The sequence below is a fragment of the Carcharodon carcharias genome, chromosome 1 (assembly GCF_017639515.1).
Source record: "Carcharodon carcharias isolate sCarCar2 chromosome 1, sCarCar2.pri, whole genome shotgun sequence".
NCBI classification, from domain to species: Eukaryota; Metazoa; Chordata; class Chondrichthyes; order Lamniformes; family Lamnidae; genus Carcharodon; species Carcharodon carcharias.
Genome location: NC_054467.1, coordinates 196,567,523 through 196,586,831, shown reverse-complemented (window position 1 = coordinate 196,586,831; position 19,309 = coordinate 196,567,523). Strand labels below are relative to the sequence as shown.

The window sequence follows — 19,309 nt, the reverse complement described above, 5'->3', positions numbered from 1 at the left end:
CAAGGCTTTAGAGCTTGAGCAGCAGCTGGTGTCACTGTGGTGCATCACAAGGTTGAGAGGTTCACGGATAGCATGTTTCGGGAGATGGTCACCCCTCAACTTAAGACAGTGTAGGGACAGAGGAAATGGGTGACTGCTAGACAATCAAGGAGGATAAATCAGGTAATGTATGAGTCCCCTGAGTATATTAACCAGTATTCCGTTCTCAATACAGGTGAGAGCAATGGTTCCTTTGGGGAGTACAACCATGTGTGGCTCAGACAGACAGGAAGAAGATTGCAAAAGTAATAATGATAGGAGACTTGATAGTCAGGAGAACAGACAGTGTTTCTGTGGCTGCAGACATGATTCTAGGATGGTATGTTGCCTCATGGTGCCAGGGTAAAGGATGCCAAAGAGTGACTGCATAGCACTGTGAGGGGAAAAGGTGAACAGCTAGAGGTTTTTTCTATATCAGTACCAATGACATAGGCAGAGAGAAGGATGAGATCTTACAGGCAGATTTAAGGGAGTTAGTAAGAAAACTTATAAGTAGGACCACAAAAGTAGCAAGCTCTGAGTTGTTCTCAGTGCCGTCTGCTAATGTGTATAGAAAAAGGAAGGTAGAGCAGATGAATGTGTGGCTGGAAAAATGGTGCAAAAAGGCAGGCTTCAGATTACTGGCTCTAGTTTTGGGACAGGTGGAACCTGTCAAGACCGGATGGGTTGCACCTCAATAGTGTTGGGACAAACATTCTTAGGGACCAGCTTGCTAGCGTTGTTGGGGAAACTTTAAACAAATGTAGCGGGAGAGCAAGGACCAGGATATAGTATTAGAAAGAAGAAACAAGATGTACAAAGGATTGGGAGAGAACTAGCACGAGAGTAAGAAATAGTCAGGTATTAGGTGAGGTCAGGTTAAGCGACAATACAAAAGATAATACATCTAAATTAGGTTTACTGCATATATGTAAATGCACAAAGTGTGGTAATTAAAGCTGGTGAACTGCAGGTGCAAATACCAACATGGGAATTTGAGGTCGTGATGATAACGGAAACTTGGTTCAAAAAAGGGAAGAAATGGATACTGGATATCTCTGGATATAAGGTGCCCAGGAAAGATAGGAAACGAAAGAAGGGAGGAAGCATGGCAGTATTGATTAAGGAAAATATTACAATGCTGGAGAGAAAGTAAGTCCTGGAGGGGTAGGGGCAGAATCTATTTGATTAGAGTTAAGAAACAATAGAGATGGCACAACACTACTGGGTGTAATCTATAGGCCACCAATTAGTGGAAGAGATTTAGAGGAACATATTTGTAATAAATTACAGAGAGGTGCAAAAACTATAGAGTAGTGATTATGGGGGACTTTAATTATCCTAATATAAACTGCAATAATAATAATAACATAAAGGGCAGAGAGGGGAAAGAGTTTCTGAAGTGTATGCAGGAGAACTTTCTACATCAGTATGTTTCCAGTCCAACAAGGAAAGAGGAATTGCTAGATGTGGTTCTGGGGTACTAGTTGAGTCAAGCGGATCAAGTGTCCAAAGGGACACATTTAGGGAACAGAGATCACAGCTTCATAATATTTACACTAATTATGGACAAGGATAAGGAGCAATTAGAGTAAAAGTACATAATTGCCAGAGGGCCAATTTCAGTGAGTTGAGAATGGGTTTGTCCCGGGTAAACTGGAATCAAAGATTGTCAGGCAAAACTGCTGCCTTTAAAGAGGAGATAGTTTGGGTACCTTCCCACAAGGGAGAAAGGTAAAGCAACCAAAGCCATAGCTCCCTAGATGGCAAAAGAGATAGAGGTTAAGAAGAAGCAGCAAAAGGGCAAGTATGACAGATGCCAGATTGATAATACATGTAAGAACCAGGCTGAATTTAGGAAGTTAGAAGGAGAAATTAAAAAGGAAATACAAGAGGCAAAGAGAGAATCTGAGAAGAGACTGGCAGACAACATTCAAGAGAATTCAGAAGTCTTCTGTAGGTATATAAATAGTACAAAAATGTCAAGGGGATGGGTGAGGCGAATCCAATTAGAAACCAAAAATTAGATATACAAGGGAGGCACAGGGCATGGCTGGGGTACTAAATGAGTACACAGATACAGGGGTGATGCCCAAGGGCTGCAGAACTGCAAATGTTACATCCTTGTTTAAAGAAAGGGCGTTCAGATAAATCCAGCAACTACAGGCCCGTTAGCTAAACTTCAGGGGTGGGAAAGCTTTTAGAAACAATAATCCGGGACAAAATCAGTCACTTGGAGAAGTATGGTTTAATGTAAGGAAATCCAGAATGGATTTGTTAAGGGAAAATCATGTTTCACTAACCTGATTTGAGTTTTATGATGAGATAACAGAGAGGGTTGATGAGGGTAATGCAGTTGGTGAGGTCTATATGGACTTCTAAATGGTGTTTGACAATATAATTAGCTTTGCCAGCAAAGTTGAAGCCCATGGAATAAAAAGAACAGTGGCAGAAAGGGTACAAAGTTGACTAAGTGAACAGGAAACAGATTAACGGGGAAGTTATTTCTCAGACTTGAGGAAGACTTAGGGTGCTGTTCCACAAGGGATAGTGTTAGGACCACAGCTTTTTTAACATTACTTGCACAAGGTACAGTTTCTAAATTTGTGGATGATCCAACGTTTGGAAGTATTGCGAATTGTGAAGAGAATAGTGATAGACTTCAACAGGAGATAGATAGGCTGGTGGAATAGGCAGACAATATAAGAAAATAGTTCATGATTCACAACAAAGGTATATCCCAGTGAGGAAGGATACTAGGAAGGGGATAAACCAACCATGGTTAACCAATGAAGTTAAGGATAGTATCAAATTGAAAGAAAAAACATACAGGGTAGAATTTTCTGCCTGTCAGGCGGGCGGGCCCAACCTGATCTCCGGTGGGTGGGGAGCCGATCCCTGCCAGTGAAGCGGGCCGCACCGCCATCTTACGTGGGCGGGCCAATTAAGGTCTGCCCAGTGTGACTTACGCCGGGAAGCGCTATGCGCTCCCTGTGCGGGCAGGGGATTCCCTAAAAGCGAGAGTGCGCTCTGTTATGCATGCGCACGAAAGAGCGCACGTCTCCCTGAGGCAAAGTGCAGCCTCAGGGAGATTGCTTCGATTTTTAAAACTATTAAAAATTGAGAAAAGAAAAATCCCTTACACGTCTCCTCATGTGACAATGTCTTTGCCACACCCTTATTCAAAAAGAGAGGTTGACAAAAAGCTGGAAACTATAGGCCAGTTAGCTTAACATTTTCCCAATGGCAGATGCTAAAGTCTATTGTAAAGTATGTAATAGCAGAGCATTTAGAATTGCATAATATAATCAAGCAGAGTCAGCACGGCTTTGTGAAGGGGAAATCGTGCCTGACAAATTTAGAAGAATTCTTTGAGGAGGTAACAGGCAGGACAGATAAAGGGGAACCAATAGGTGTAATACATTTGGATTTCCAAAAGCTGTTCAATAAGATACCACACATAAGGCTACTTAAAAAGATAAGAGCCATGGTGTTGGGGGCAGTGTATTAGCATGGTTAGAGGATTGGCTAACTTATAGAAGACAGAGATTTGGGGAAAAAGGGGGTAAGATGGTAACCTATATCTAGTACAAAAACAGAATTACCTGGAAAAACTCAGCAGGTCTGGCAGCATCGGCGGAGAAGAAAAGAGTTGACGTTTCGAGTCCTCATGACCCTTCGACAGAACTTGAGTTCGAGTCCAAGAAAGAGTTGAAATATAAGCTGGTTTAAGGTGTGTGGGGGGGGGGGGAGAGAGAGAAGTGGAGGGGGTTGGTGTGGTTGTAGGGACAAACAAGCAGTGATAGAAGCAGATCATCAAAAGATGTCAACAACAATAGAACAAAAGAACACATAGGTGTTAAAGTTGGTGATATTATCTAAACGAATGTGCTAATTAAGAATGGATGGTAGGGCACTCAAGGTATAGCTCTAGTGGGGGTGGGGAGAGCATAAAAGATTTTAAAATATTTAAAATAATGGAAATGGGTGGGAAAAGAAAAATCTATATAATTTATTGGAAAAAAAAAAGGAAGGGGGAAACAGAAAGGGGGTGGGGATGGGGGAGGGAGCTCAAGACCTAAAGTTGTTGAATTCAATATTCAGTCCGGAGGGCTGTAAAGTGCCTAGTCGGAAGATGAGGTGTTGTTCCTCCAGTTTGCGTTGGGCTTCACTGGAACAATGCAGCAAGCCAAGGACAGACATGTGGGCAAGAGAGCAGGGTGGAGTGTTAAAATGGCAAGCGACAGGGAGGTTTGGGTCATTCTTGCGGACAGACCGCAGGTGTTCTGCAAAGCGGTCACCCAGTTTACGTTTGGTCTCTCCAATGTAGAGGAGACCACATTGGGAGCAACGAATGCAATAGACTAAGTTGGGGGAAATGCAAGTGAAATGCTGCTTCACTTGAAAGGAGTGTTTGGGCCCTTGGACGGTGAGGAGAGAGGAAGTGAAGGGGCAGGTGTTGCATCTTTTGCGTGGGCATGGGGTGGTGCCATAGGAGGGGGTTGAGGAGTAGGGGGTGAGGAAGTGAGAGGAGTTGAAGGAGAAATTGTTCAGCGTGAGAACAAGTTCAGCCAGACGGAGGAGAGTAGTGGTGGACGGGGATTGTTCGGGCCTCTGTTCGAGGAAGAAGCTAAGGGCCCTCAGACCATCCTGGTGGGGGATGGAGGTGTAGAGGGATTGGACGCCCATGATGAAGAGGAAGCGGTTGGGGCCAGGGAACTGGAAATTGTTGATGTGACGTAAGGTGTCAGAGGAATCACGGATGTAGGTGGGAAGGGACTGGACAAGGGGAGAGAGAAGGGAGTCAAGATATCCGTGATTCCTCTGACACCTTACGTCACATCAACAATTTCCAGTTCCCTGGCCCCAACCGCTTCCTCTTCACCATGGACGTCCAATCCCTCTACACCTCCATCCCCCACCAGGATGGTCTGAGGGCCCTTAGCTTCTTCCTCGAACAGAGGCCCGTACAATCCCCGTCCACCACTACTCTCCTCCGTCTGGCTGAACTTGTTCTCATGCTGAACAATTTCTCCTTCAACTCCTCTCACTTCCTCCAAATAAAAGGTGTGGCTATGGGTACCCGCATGGGCCCCAGCTATGCTTGTCTCTTTATGGGGTATGTGGAACATTCCTTGTTCCAGTCCTACTCCGGCCCCCACAGCTACCTCGACTACAGCTCCTCACACCCCGCTTCCTGTAAGGACTCCATCCCATTCTCTCAGTTCCTTCACCTCCGTCGCATCTGTTCCGATGATGCGTGCTTCTATCACTGCTTGTTTGTCCCTACAACCACACCAACCCCCTCCACTTCTCTCTCTCTCTGCCCCCCCCACACACTTTAAACCAGCTTATATTTCAACTCTTTCTTGGACTCGAACTCAAGTTCTGTCGAAGGGTCATGAGGACTCGAAACGTCAACTCTTTTCTTCTCCGCCGATGCTGCCAGACCTGCTGAGTTTTTCCAGGTAAGTCTGTTTTTGTTTTGGATTTCCAGCATCCGCAATTTTTTTGTTTTTATACCTATATCTAGCGCAGTGCCACAGGGATCAGTACTGGGGCCACAATTATTTACAATGTATATTAATAACTTGGATGAGGGAAGTGAATGAACCGTTGGCAAGTTTGAGGATGACACAAAAATAGGTAGGAAGGCAAGTGGTGAGGATGACACAAAGAGTCTACTGAGTAGACAGGTTAAATGAGTGGGCAAAAACTTGGCAGATGGAATAGAATGTGGGAAAATGTGAGGTTATGTACTTTGGTAAGAAGAGGAGCTGAATATTATTTACCTGGAGAAAGACTGTAGAAAGCTACGGCACAGAGGGATTTGGGAGTCCTCGTGCATGAATCCCATAAAGCTAGCACACAGGTTCAGCAGGCAATAGGAAGGTAAATGGAATGTTGGCCTTTATTTCAAAGGGAATGGAGTATAAAAATAGGGAAGTCTTGTTAGAACTATACAAGGCACTAGTTAGACCAACCTAGAATAATGTGAACAGTTTTGGTCCCTTTATCTAAGGCACAGACATTGGAGGCAGTTCAGAGAAGAGACACAGGTTGATGCTGGGTATGGAGGGATTTTCTTATGAGGAGAGGTTGAGTAGGTTGGGCTTGTACTCATTGGAGTTTAGAAGAATGAGAGGTGACCTTATTGAAACATAAGATTCTTGTGGGGGCTTGACAGGGTAGATGCTGAGAGGTTGTTTCCCCTTGTGGGAGAGCTTAGGAGTAGAAGGCATAATCTCAGAGTAAGCGGTCATCCACGTAAGACGGAGATGAGGAGGAATTTCTTCTCACAGAGAGTGTCGAATCTGTGGAATTCTTTATTACAGAGTGCTGTGGAGGCTGGGTCGTTAGGTATATTCAAGGCTGAGATAGATTTTTAATCAGTAAGGGAATCAAGGGCTATGGGGAAGAGGCAGGGAAACGGAGTTGAGGATCATCAGATCAGCCATGATCTCACTGAATGGTGGAGAAGACTCGATGGGCTGAATGGCCTACTTCTGCCCCTATTTCTTATGGTCTTACATGGCTGATGAAATTTAATGCAGGAAAGTGTAAAGGCATACATTTTGGTAGGACGAACAAGGAGAGGTAACATAAAATAATTCAGAATTTACAATTCTAAAAGGGGGTACAGGAAAAAGGAGACATTGGGGTGTACATACATAAATCGTTGAAGGTGCAGGGCAGGTTGAAAAATTGCATACAGGATCCTGCGCTTTAAAGATAGGGCCAGAGTAAATAAGTAAGGAAATTCTGATGAACCTTTTAAAACAGTGGTTTGGCTTCAACTGTAGCTTTGTGTCCAATTCTTGGCACCACTCTTAGGACGCAAAAAAGATTTACGAGAACTGTTCTAGGGATGAGGGATTTCAGTTATTCAAACTGATTGGAGGAGCTGGGATTGTTTTCCTTACAGAAACCAGGTTTGATAGAAGTGTTCAAAATCAAGAGTAAACAGAGGAAAGCTGTTCCCATTGGCAGATGTTTTGAGAGCCAGAGGACGCAGATTTAAGATGAATGGCAAAAAATGCAATAACGACATGAAGAAAAATTTTTAGGATCTGGAGTGCATTGCCTGAGAGTGTAAGGCAGGTTCAATCATGACTTTCAAAAGAGAATTAGGTAAGCACCTAAAGGGGAACAATTTGCAAGACTACTGGAAAGTCAGTCTTGCAGTGTGACAGCACTGACCTGATGAACTGAACACCCTCATTTCTTCTTATTCATTCACAGGATGTCGACTTCACTGGCTGAGACAGCACTTATTGCCCATTCCTAGTTGCCCTTGAGAAGGTGGTGGTGAGCTGCCTTCTTGAGTCTTGACAGTCCCTGTGCTGTAGGTGCACCCACAGTGCTGTTAGGAAGGGAGTTCCAGGATTTTGACCCAGCGACAGTGATGGAACGGCGATATATTTCTAAGTCAGGATGGTGAGTGACTTGGAGGGGAACTTTCAGGTGGTGGTGTTCCCATCTATCCGCTGTCCTTGTCCTTCTAGATGGCAGCGGTCATGGGTTTGGAGGGTGCTGTCGAAGGACCTGAATTCCTACAGTACATCTTGTAGATGGTACACACTGCTGCTACCGTACGTTGGTGGGAGAGGGAGTGAATGATTGCGGATGTGATGCCAATCAAATGGGCTGCTTTGTCCTGGACGGTGTTAAGCTAATTGAGTGTTGCTGGAGCTGCACTCATCCAGGCAAGTGGGGAGTATTCCATCACACTCTTGACTTGTGCTATGTAACTGGTGGACAGGCTTTGGGTAGTCAGCAGGTGAGTTATTCGTCCCTCAATTCCTAGCTTCTGACCTGCTCTTGTAGCCACAGTATTTATATGGCTAGTCCAGTTCAGTTTTTGGTCCATGGTAACCCCCAGAATGTTGATAGTGGGGGATTTGGTGATGTTAATGCAATTGAACACCAAGGAGTGATGGTTAGCTTCTCTCTTGTTGGAAATGGTCATTGCCTGACACTTGTGTGGCGCGAATGTTAATTGCCACTTATCAGCCCAGCCTGGATATTGTCCAGGTCTTGCTGCATTTGGACATGGACTGCTTCAGTATCTAAGGAATCGTGAATGGTACTGAACATTGTGCAATCATCAGCGAACATTCCCACTTCTGACCTTATGATGGAAGGAAGGTCATTGATGAAGCAGCTGAAGTTGGTTGGGCCTTGAACACTACCCTGAGGAACTCCTGTAGTGATGTCCTAGAGCTGAGATGACTGACTGACCTCCAACAACCACAACTATCTTTCTTTGTGCTATGCATGACTCCAATCAGTGAAGAGTTTTCCTCCTGATTCACATAAACTCCAGTTTTGCTAGGGCTCTTTGATGCCACATTTCATCAAATGCTGCCTTGATGTCACTCTCACTTCATCTGGGGAGTTCAGCTCTTTAGTCCATGTTTAAATCAAGGCTGTAATGAGATCAGGAGCCGAGTGACTCTGAGGAACCCAAACTGAGCGTCAGCGATCAAGTTACTGCTAAGCAAGTGCTGCTTGATAGTGCTGTTGATGACCCCTTCCATTATTTTACAGATGATCGAGAGTAGACTGATGGGACGGTAATGGCTGGGTTCAATTTGTCCTGCTTTTTGTGTACAGGACAGGCCTGTGCAATTTTCCATATAGGCGGGTAGATGCCAGTGCTGTGGCTGTACTAGAACAGCTTGGCCAAGGGCGCGGCAAGCTCTGGAGCACGGCAAGTTCTAGAGCACAAGTCTTCAGCGCTATTGCCAGAATATTATCAAGGCCCATAGCATTTGCACTATCCAGTGCCTTCAGCCATTTCTTGATATCATGTGAAGTGAATCAAATTGGCTGAAGACTGGCATCTGTGATGTTGGGGACCTCCGGAGGGGGCAGAGATGGATCATCCACTCGGCACTTCTGGCTGAAGATTGTAGCAAATGCTTCAGACTTTTCTTTTGCAATGATGTGCTGGGCTCCTCCATCATTGAGGATGAGGATACTTGTGGAGCCTCTTCCTCCAGTGAGTTGTTTAATTGTCCACCACCATTCACGACTGGATGTGGCAGGACTGCAGAGCTTCGATCTGATCCATTGGTTATGGGATCGTTTAGTTCTGTCTATCACTTGCTGCTTATGCTGTTTGGCGCGCAAGTAGTCCTGTTATAGCTTTACCAGGATGACACCTCATTTTTAGGTATGCCTGGTGCTGCTCCTGACATGTCCTCCTGCACACTTCATTGAACCAGAGTTAATCGCCTGGCTTGATGCTAATGGTAGAGTGGGGGACATGCCAGGCCATTGAGGTTACAGATAGTGTTCGAGTACAATTCTGCTGCTGATGATGGCCCTCAGTGTCTCATAGATGACCAGTCTTGAGTTGCTAGATTTGTTCGAAATCTATCCCACTTAGCACTGCAGTAGTGCCGCACAACACGATGGAGGGTTTCTTCAATGTCCCCACAACGACTGTGCGGTGGTCACTCTTACCTATACTGTCATGGACAGATGCATCTGTGGCAGGCAGATTGGTGAGGATGAGGTTACTATGTTTTCCCCTTTTGCTGGTTCCCTCACCACCTGCCGCAGACCCAGTCTAGCAGCTATGTCCTTTAGGGCTTGGCCAGCTCAGTCAGTAGTGGTAGTGGTCAGGAAAGTAAAAGCCCATTGGATTCAGGATAATGTGGCAAGCTGGATAAAAGGTTGGCTTTGTACCAGGAAACAAAGGGTAATGGTCGATGGATGCCCTTGCAAATGGAAAGTTGTCTCAAGCGGTGTTCCACAGGGCTCGGTGTTTGTGTTATATATTAACGATTTGGACCTGAACGTAGGGGGCATGATTGGGAAACTTGCAGATGACACAAAAATTGGCCGAGTAGTGGATAGTGTAGAGGATAAATATAATCTCCAAAACGATATAGATGGGTTGGTGGAGTAGGCGGTTAAGTGGCAGGTGGATTTTAACATAGAGATGTGTGAGGTCATACATTTAGGGAGGTCGAACAGTTACAGGGATTATACAATAAATGGGAATATACTAAGAGGGGTAGATGAAGTGAAAGATCTTGGCATACAAGTACACAGGACCCTGAAGGCAGCAGTTCAAGTAGACAAGGTTGTAAAGAAGGCATATGGAATGCTCTCCTTCATTGGCAGAGGTATAGAATATAAAAGTAAGGATATAATGTTGGAATTGTAAAAAAAAACACTGATGAGGCCACAACTGGAGTGATGTGTGCAGTTCTGGTCACCACATTACAGGAAGGACGTAATAGCACTGAAGAGGGTGCAGATGAGGTTTACAAGAATGTTGCCAGGGTTAGAAAAGTGTAGCTACGAGGAGAGATTGGATAGGTTGGGGTTATTTTCTTTAGAACAAAGAAGGCTGAGGGGTGACTTGATTGAGGTGTACAAAATTATGAGGGGAATAGATAGAGTGGACAGGATAAAATTGTTTCCCTTGGTGGAGAATTCTAGAACCAGGGGACATAGCTTCAAGATAAGTGGCAGAAGGTGTAGGGGGGACATGAGGATGAACGTTTTTATGCAGAGGGTAGTGGGTGTCTGGAATACGCTGCCCAAGTTGGTGGTAGAGGCAGAAACTCTAAACTTTTAAAAAGTACTTAAGTCTGCACCTTAAGTGCTGTAAGCTGCAGGGCTATGGGCTGGGTGCAGGAAGGTGGGATTAGAAAGGGCACCTGGGTGTCCTCGGGCTGGCATGGACAAGATGGGCCAAATGGCCTCCTTCTGTGCGGTAACTTTTCTATGGTACTACCGAGCCATTCTTGGTGATGGAAATTGAAAGTCCCCCCCACCAGAACGTTCCTTGCTGTAACGACTCTCTGATTTTAAGACGCACGTTTTAGAACCATGAACCATAGAACACTACAGCACAGAAAACAGGCCATTCGGCCCTTCTAGTCTGTGCCGAAATCTTATTCCACTAGTCCCATTGACCTGCACCTAGTCCATAACCCTCCAGACCACTCCCATCCATGTATCTATCTAATTTATTCTTAAAAGTTAAGAGTGAGCCCGCATTTACCACGTCAGATGATAGCTCGTACCACACTCTCACCACTCTCTGAGTGAAGAAGTTCCCCCTAATGTTCCCCCTAAACCTTTCCCCTTTCACCCTAAAGCCATGTCCTCTCGTGTTTATATCTCCTAATCTAAGTGGAAAGAGCCTACTCGCATTTAGTCTGTCTATACCCCTCATAATTTTGTAAACTTCTATCATATCTCCCCTCATTCTTCCACGCTCCAAGGAATAAAATCCTAAACTGTTTAATCTTTCCCTGTAACTCAACTCCTGAAGACCCGCAACATCCTAGTAAATCTTCTCTGCACTCTCTCAATCATACTGATATCCTTCCTGTAGTTAGGCGACCAGAACTGCACACAATACTCCAAAGTTGGCCTCACCAATGTCTTATAGAACCTCACCATAACATCCCAACTCCTATACTCAATACTTTGATTTATGAAGGCCAATATGCCAAAAGTTTTCTTTACAACCTTGTCTACCTGTGACGCCACTTTCAGGGAACTATGTATCTGAACTCCCAGATCCCTTTGTTCCTCTGCACTCCTCAGTGCCCTACCATTTACTGTGTATGTCCTACCTTGGTTTGACCTTCCAAAATGTAACACCTCACAGTTTTTTTATATGAAGTCTATGCCAAATGCAGAAATGTGTAACAATAAAAACATTTTCTCTAATTTTACTTTCATTTTTAGCCAGTACCTTTCCTAATAATGGTCCTTGGATCAGTTTGGGATATTTCTGTGTTGCGCTATTTCCATGTCCGAGCTTCCCATAGTCGCCATCTCCCCAGCTGAATATCTCTCCTTCTGTAGTTACTGCTAACGTGTGTCCATCTGAACCTTTTGAGGATGAAATTTTACGGACGCTGCGATGAGGTTCAAAAGTGAGCTTTTTTGGTGCTGACTGATTGTTAGAGTCACCTAGTCCAAGTCTACCATAGCTACCTTTTCCACAAGCCTTTACAGAGCCATCTTCTGAAATTGCAAATGTGCAGTACTGTCCAGCCTCAATCTGAAAAAAAATTATCGAAGAGAGTTTTCTAAATTTCAGAGTACTATGTATATAAACAGCAGATTCACAACTTTAAAAAAAAGTTTCTAGAAATTTATTAAATTTTGACTCCAGAAGTATGAGAAAATACTAACAGCATCATATAAAATTTTCAGAAATTATAAACTATTTTCTCTTTTGTATCCCTGTTTTCTCCATTAAAACAGAAATTGGTTCATTTTTTTCCTCAGTGCTTCAATTAAGTCAACATTCAACAAAGCCACCTTCTAGTGTTACAAATAAGAGGTTTATAAGACTGTCACGTTTTGGGACTGTGTCTTTAATTTAAGGTAAAATGAAAGATGTGACCTGTTCTGAGGTCTGTCTGTCAGCAAGCCTGGGTGGTTTGATTGTTACAAGTTAAAGAAGGCATAGAGTGTTTTACTGGGAAGATGGTGCAGGGTGTTTAAACTTGGAGACTACGCAGCAGCTGGTGTGCTAAAAGCCGCAAGACTCTGAATCTCTAAAGTCCCAGAAAAGTGTTGTAAACAGTTGTTAAAACTGTACATTTAGTTCTAAGATAAAAGAAAGTTGGGGTTGCAAGGATAGCTAATTAGCATTTCTACTTGGGATACAACGTCCATGTGATTCATGTTGCCATGGAGGTGGGGCTTTGAGAGGGGACAAGTTCAAAATATCCCTGAAAACTCAAAAAAGGTTATATGCCAGGATCTAACAAAGGTAGAGCAGCTATAGGCAGCAAGACACTGTGGTTCACCACGCAGGAGTGTTGGGATTAGCAGTGTAGTTCTCAGATTGAAAAGACCAAATTCATGAAGAATTAAAAACAAGGCTGAATTATTTGTCTAGTCTGTACTAGAGATGAATCACCGGGATAAAACTTCACTATGAAAGACAATTTTGAGATTAAAAGTTCCCAAGTTGAGAAGGGAAAAGAGCAGAAGTAAACCCTTGGAAGCTAAGAATCACCCTGGATTGTTCTGGGAGAATTGAATGCCTACTTAAAGGGCAGTTTAAAGTATATCTGTGAAGTGTCTTTTCACTTGTGTAAAAAGAAAAAGAGGAATGTTCTATTTTACGGTTTAAATAAAAGTTGCCTACAAAAACAGTGTTTAGGCACTAGTGATTTTAGTCTTTTGTTACAGTAAAAGTCTTAAAACACAAAATATTGTTGCGTCATACTGAGGCTTTATAAGGCTCTGGTCAGACCACATTTAGAATATGGTGAGCAATTTTGGGCCCTGTATCTCAGGAAGGATGTGCTGGCCCTGGAGAGGGTCCAGAGGAGGTTCTTATGGTCTTACGGTCATCCTTTCAGCTAATAACTGGAAGTTCGAGCTTCTTTTTACAAGTTAACAGTCTCTACAGAGATAGCAACATGTGGTCCAAGAGTCAAGTAGTGGAGAAATGATTGTCAGTAGGTCCAGAGAAGTTCCTCTCTCCCTTGGACTGATCAGTTTTCTTAACATTTTTATCTTCTGCATTATGATGCTAATATTAATACCATTTGATAAGACACCACAGAGTAGGTTTATAACAAATTTGGGCGCATATGGGGTAAGGGGACAAATAGCTAAACGGATAGCAAATTGACTAAAAAAATTAGAAAGTAGAGTATAGGATTAAAGAGTAGTTATTCAGATTAGGGAATGGTAGAAAGTGGTGTTCCTAAGGGTCAGTGCTGGAACTACTGTTATTCTTAATTCATATTAATGATTTGGACATAGAAACAAGTAACTATTAAAATTTGCAGATGGTACAAAATAATGGGGTGCAGCAAATAATAAGGAAGAATGCAACATTAAATATAAGAAAACAAGGCATGTATGTAATTGGATACACTTTGGTAGAAAAAATAGAAATATTACCTACTCCCAAGAAAAAACGAAACTGAATGTGGTAGAAAAGCAAACATTCTAAATTCTATGTAATTACAGCAATAATCTTTTTTGAATATCAGGATTAGCTATAAATCTGTGAACATGTAAATCAAAATAAATACCAAAAACAATTTTAATTTAAAAAATTGAAATGCAATAAAGAAAATTGAATGAAAACAGGAATAATTAAAAAGGGAGATAGGTCATATGGGCTTGAAACATTAACTCTGTTTCTCTCTCCACAGATGCTGCCGACCTGCTGAGTTTCTTTCAGAATTCCTGTTCTTATTTATAATTCAAAAGGGATATTGGTATAGGTTTCCAATGTGCAGGAAATGTGTTGATGCAATTAAAAAGCAAATTGAATGCTAAGATATAGAGCCAGAACAGTAAAGTAGATACAGTCTGTATAAACAGTTAAAATATACAGTGGATTTTAAAAAGGGACTTGAAAACCATCTTGCAAATCACCCGTTCCTGCAGTGATCAAACTCACTGCATTTGTACATCACTACTTATGTCAACAATAGAAAGCTCAAATAATTAAAATCCATTGGTTGAATACGTAACCGCTTTATAAATCATAGCTAACAAAAAAAACTTCTACAGATTCTCTTTATTTTAGCTCCCAAGCAATGATATAACTATTTATCAACAAATTAACTAATAATACTCCCCTCACTTACCGTCTGGGCATTAGCAAATCCATGTGCTAATTTGGGTTGTAAAATTTTCTCCAGTGTACCTTCTGCCAACTGATGACTACTGTTACTACCCCAAACATACACTGTACTTGTTTCACTGTCTCGGCTTTGCGAGTTCTGAGAGCTGGTGCTGCATAGGCAGTCTAAGGCTAACCTGCAAATCTGTAGACAGAAAAAACAGACAGATTAGAATAAAGGAGTACCTAATCAAGGATACAATATATTTAACACTGTATCTGCATTGTTGTAACATTTTGTTCCTCACTAGAAAGAATCCTGTATGATAGAGATAAAAACAAAAAAACTGCGGATGCTGGAAATCCAAAACAAAAACAGAATTACCTGGAAAAACTCAGCAGGTCTGGCAGCATCGGCGGAGAAGAAAAGAGTTGACGTTTCGAGTCCTCATGACCCTTTGACCTGTCGAAGGGTCATGAGGACTCGAAACGTCAACTCTTTTCTTCTCCGCTGATGCTGCCAGACCTGCTGAGTTTTTCCAGGTAATTCTGTTTTTGTCCTGTATGATAGAGTCAGGTTTTGTCCATTCCCCCTTTACATTTTCCCCCATGTTTCTACTACCACAAACAACCCTCTCGCATCTTTTCCAAGTGACCATATTTCCAGACAGCAAGTTTCATCAGGTCATTTAACCATGAAGCACATCTCCTGAGTCTGAGCCTGCCCTTAACAGACATCTAGATCTGCACCTCTAACGTGTGTCACTGGGTATAGGTGGTCAGCTATAGAACTGTATTTGCAGAGGTCCACAGCCCTGAACTTGGCAAATATCACTGTCCAAATACAATCCTTAGCACTCATAGAATCATAGAATGGTTACAGCAGAGAAGGGGGCCACACACATCGATGTGTCCAAGTTTGCTCTCTGGTAGAGCAACTCGCCCAGTCTCGCTCCCATTTCCTCGTGGCCCTGAAAATCTTTTTGCTTCAGATAATTATCCAATTCTCTGTCGAAGGCCTCAATTGAACCTGCCACCATCAAACCCTCTCAGGCAGTGCATTCCAGATCCTAACTACACAATGTGTAAGAAAAAGCTTTTCTTCATGCGACCATTGGCCAATCACCTTTAATCAGTGTCCCCTGGTTGTTCACTCTTCTGCCAATGGGAACAGTTTCTCCCTATTTACTCTGTCCAGATCCCTCATGATTTTGAAAGCCTCAATCAAATCTCCTCTTGATCTTCTCTTCTCCAAGGGGAACAGCCCCAGGTTCTCCAATCTATCTATTAGATGAGACATCTTAACCCTGGAACGATTCTCCTGAAACTTTTCTGCACCCTCTTTTCACATCCATTCAGAAGTGTGGTTCCCTGAATTGGACAACCCAGGGTTTTATATAGGTTCATCATAACATTCTTGCTTTTATACAACATGCCTCTATTTATAAAGCCCAGGATGCCATATGTTTTAATAGCTTTCTCAACCACCTTCAATGATTTATGCACATACATCCCTACAGGTTACTCTGGTTCCTGCTCCTCCTTTAAAATTGTACCCTTTATTATATATTGACTCTCCTCATTCTTCCAATCAAAATGAATTGCTTCACACTTCCTTGCCCACTTCACCAGGCTATCAATGTCCTCTTGCAGCTTATCCCTATCCTCCTCACAGTTCAGGATAATTCCAAGTTTTGTGTCATCTGAAAATTTTGAAAATGTGCCCTCTCCACCAAAGCTGAGGGGTGGAATGGTCCCAGATTTGCACTAAGTGCTGTGGTGGGCGGGTAAAATATCATTTTACCTGCCGGCCACAATGACGGCTTCTCACGCCTTATTGTCCCAAACCTGCCACGTTAATTATATATTCCTGGGAAACACACCGATTCCATGGTGGGAGGGCTCTCATTCACCCACCACACCATCACCTCACCGCTTCTTCACGTCAGGTGCCATATTTGAAGTGCAGCCACATGCACATCTCTCAATGCTTCCAGCCCACATCTGCTGCATGGAAGACATGGCCCTGAGAGGCAAGAATATTGCAGCCCCCAGATTCAATGATGCATCCCTCGAATGCCTTTTGGACACAGTGAAGGCCTGACATGATGTCCTCTACCTCCACTCTGGCTGCAGGATGGGCAGCAACATCACTAGAGGAGGGGATGACGTAGAGGTGCTGTCGCTGGACTAGTAATCTGGATACCCAGGGTATTGCTCTGGGGACCCAGGTTCAAATCCCACCATGGCAGATGGTGAAATTTGAATTCAATAAAAATCTGGAATTAAAAGTCTAACAATAACCATGAAACCATTGTCGATTGTTTTGAAAACCCATCTGATTCACTAATGCTCTTTGGGGAAGGAATTCTACTTGGTCTGGCCTACATGTGACTCCAGACCCACAACAATGTGGTTGACTCTTAAATGCCCTCTGAGGAAGGGCAATTAGGAATGGATAATAAATGCCGGCCTAGCCAACTATGCCCACATCCCATGAATGAATTTTTTGGGAGGTGATGGTCAGCGCCAACACCCTGCAAAAGAGGGCAGCCACCCTCCGCAAGAGGATGAATGATCTCTGTTCTGCAGGATAAGTCACTCTTCTCATCACTCTCAACTCACACACTCACAAACCCATCACACATCCACAGGGCGCTCACTCACTGCCAATTCAAGGGACATCATCATTCACTGTCTCACACTCACCTTCATTGTCCTCATCCGGTCTACTTATCACGCACAAATGCCAGGCATGCTTATCATCTGGCCTGGCAGGCATTCTGCTTACACTCTCTCCATCTCTATTCATGCAGGACAAGCTGGCACACAAGAGGGCGAGGTCGCAGACTGGTGGAGGAATGCCTGAAATCAAGGTCCTCATGAACTTCAAAAACAGCCATTCAGCTGGCCAACGAGAATCTGGACCATTCCTGTGCTGACGGTGAAGTCGGAGGTGCTCTACCAAGTGAGAATCCAGCAGTGCAACATCCATCAGACAACCATGATGTGTCCTGTTTCACAGGCAACTGCCATACACTAATTATCTCTCCTTGCTTTCACAGGCACAACAGGGAAACTACCAACAGAGTAGAGTGCGCAACCCAGGGCCTCCAAACAAGACTCAAGGGATGTTCAGAAGAGGAATCCGCTGAAATGCTCCCTGAGGACCCATTCATAGCGCTCACCCAAGCCCTCCATCTGCACAGGGACACAGATCTCGGTGGGATCTAGCTTTAGAATAGCCTTGGGGTCACAATCTGGTGAACGCATCGTGCTTTCTGATCCACAGCAGGCGGCGACAGGGACTTCACAAGTGTCCGGCACTCGGAGGACTGCTGGAGGCCCAATATTTACTGAGTCCAGGTCAGATGATGAGCTTCTGAACTCAGTCATACCTCAGTTGCTGCAGCTGCAACGGCAAGCTCAGGAACATCAGGAAGAGATGTCTGCTGCACTCCTCATGTTGCAAGGCACGATGGAAGAGTCCATCCACCTTCAGGTTGAGATGATAGCGCTGGCATACCAATGCACCGAGGTCAACACCGGTAGGATGGCGGCCACAATAGAGCCTTGGCCCAGAATGTCGCTCCTGCACTGCTATGTGGGCTGAACTCCATCACTGTCGCCATTGTTGGCCTCCAACAGTGTGTATGTAAGAGGGGTGCGGGGCAGCTTGATCTCACTCCAGCTACACCTTCTCCTCAAGGGGTCAGCCAGGGCCCTTGGGCACGCATAGGGAGGAGGATCAGGAGGACCCCCAGGGCCATCAATCCAGGTGACTCCGGATTGTCTGGCCTATCCAAATCCCCTCTTCCTGTGATCTCAGCAGCTCTAGCTCCACAAGCTGGGGGGGGGGGGGGGGGGGGGGGGTGGGGGGTGTCACTGCCACACAGCAGGGCCCCGCAAGCAGGCCGGGGCCCTTCAGAGGACACCTGCTAAGGTCATCACAGACAGGGCATAATAGTCAGCAGGCTACCTCCACCTTCTCTGTGGATGTCTGGGGAGCACCAAGACGTAGCAGCAGGGTTAAGAAAGTTAGAGTTAAAACAATTAAACTAAATTAACAAAATTAGGATAAATCAAGCACAGCCCCTAATTCAGGTCAGCTATAAAACCAAAGACAAAGTTTAAAGGAAACTTACAAACTTTAAATCAAAATGTGATTAAGGGGTTCAATAAAACACCCCAGTCCCCGCGGTGCCCACCAAGCACGGAAGGCCTCGAGTGTGCCGGCAGACACCGCGTGCTCCCTCTCCAAGGACACCTGGCCGCAAACATAGCCGCGGAAGAGGGACAAACAATCGGGCAGGGCTCCCCCGTCGATCGCCCGCTGCCTGGACCTGTTAATGGCCAACTTGGCCAGGCCCAGGAGCAGGTTCACGAGGAGGTCCTCCTCCTTCCCGACCCCCTTCCGCACCGGGTGTCCATAGATCAGGAGTGTGGGGCTGAAGTGCAAACAAAACATTAATAAAAGGTTTTTTAAATAACTAAAAAGGGAGTGCAGCCTACCACATCCTATATAAGCGTGGTCCACGGACTCCACAAGACCACAAAAAGGGCAGGTGTCCTGGGAGTCCATGAACCTGTGCATTCTACGATTATAAGGGACTACTGCATGCAACACCCTCCAACCCAGGTCCCCGCTTGAAAGAGGGCCTCTGTAGAGGGCCTCCCATTGGGGGCCTCCGCCGCCGGACAGCAACAAGG

General features: G+C 44.4%; 1 protein-coding gene across 9 annotated transcripts in view; it reads right to left on the bottom strand.

Moving 5' to 3' along the window:
* The window catches only part of LOC121285080 (probable E3 ubiquitin-protein ligase HERC1), a 436,191-nt gene that overhangs the window by 367,991 nt on the left and 48,891 nt on the right, over positions 1-19,309 (bottom strand). For all 9 annotated transcript variants that reach the window (XM_041201223.1, XM_041201218.1, XM_041201210.1 and 6 more), the window contains exons 4-5: positions 14,625-14,804; positions 11,747-12,058 (exon numbers count right to left, since the gene is read on the bottom strand). In XM_041201223.1, coding sequence (XP_041057157.1) covers positions 11,747-12,058; positions 14,625-14,804 — 492 coding nt within the window. The remainder of the gene's footprint in view (positions 1-11,746; positions 12,059-14,624; positions 14,805-19,309) is intronic.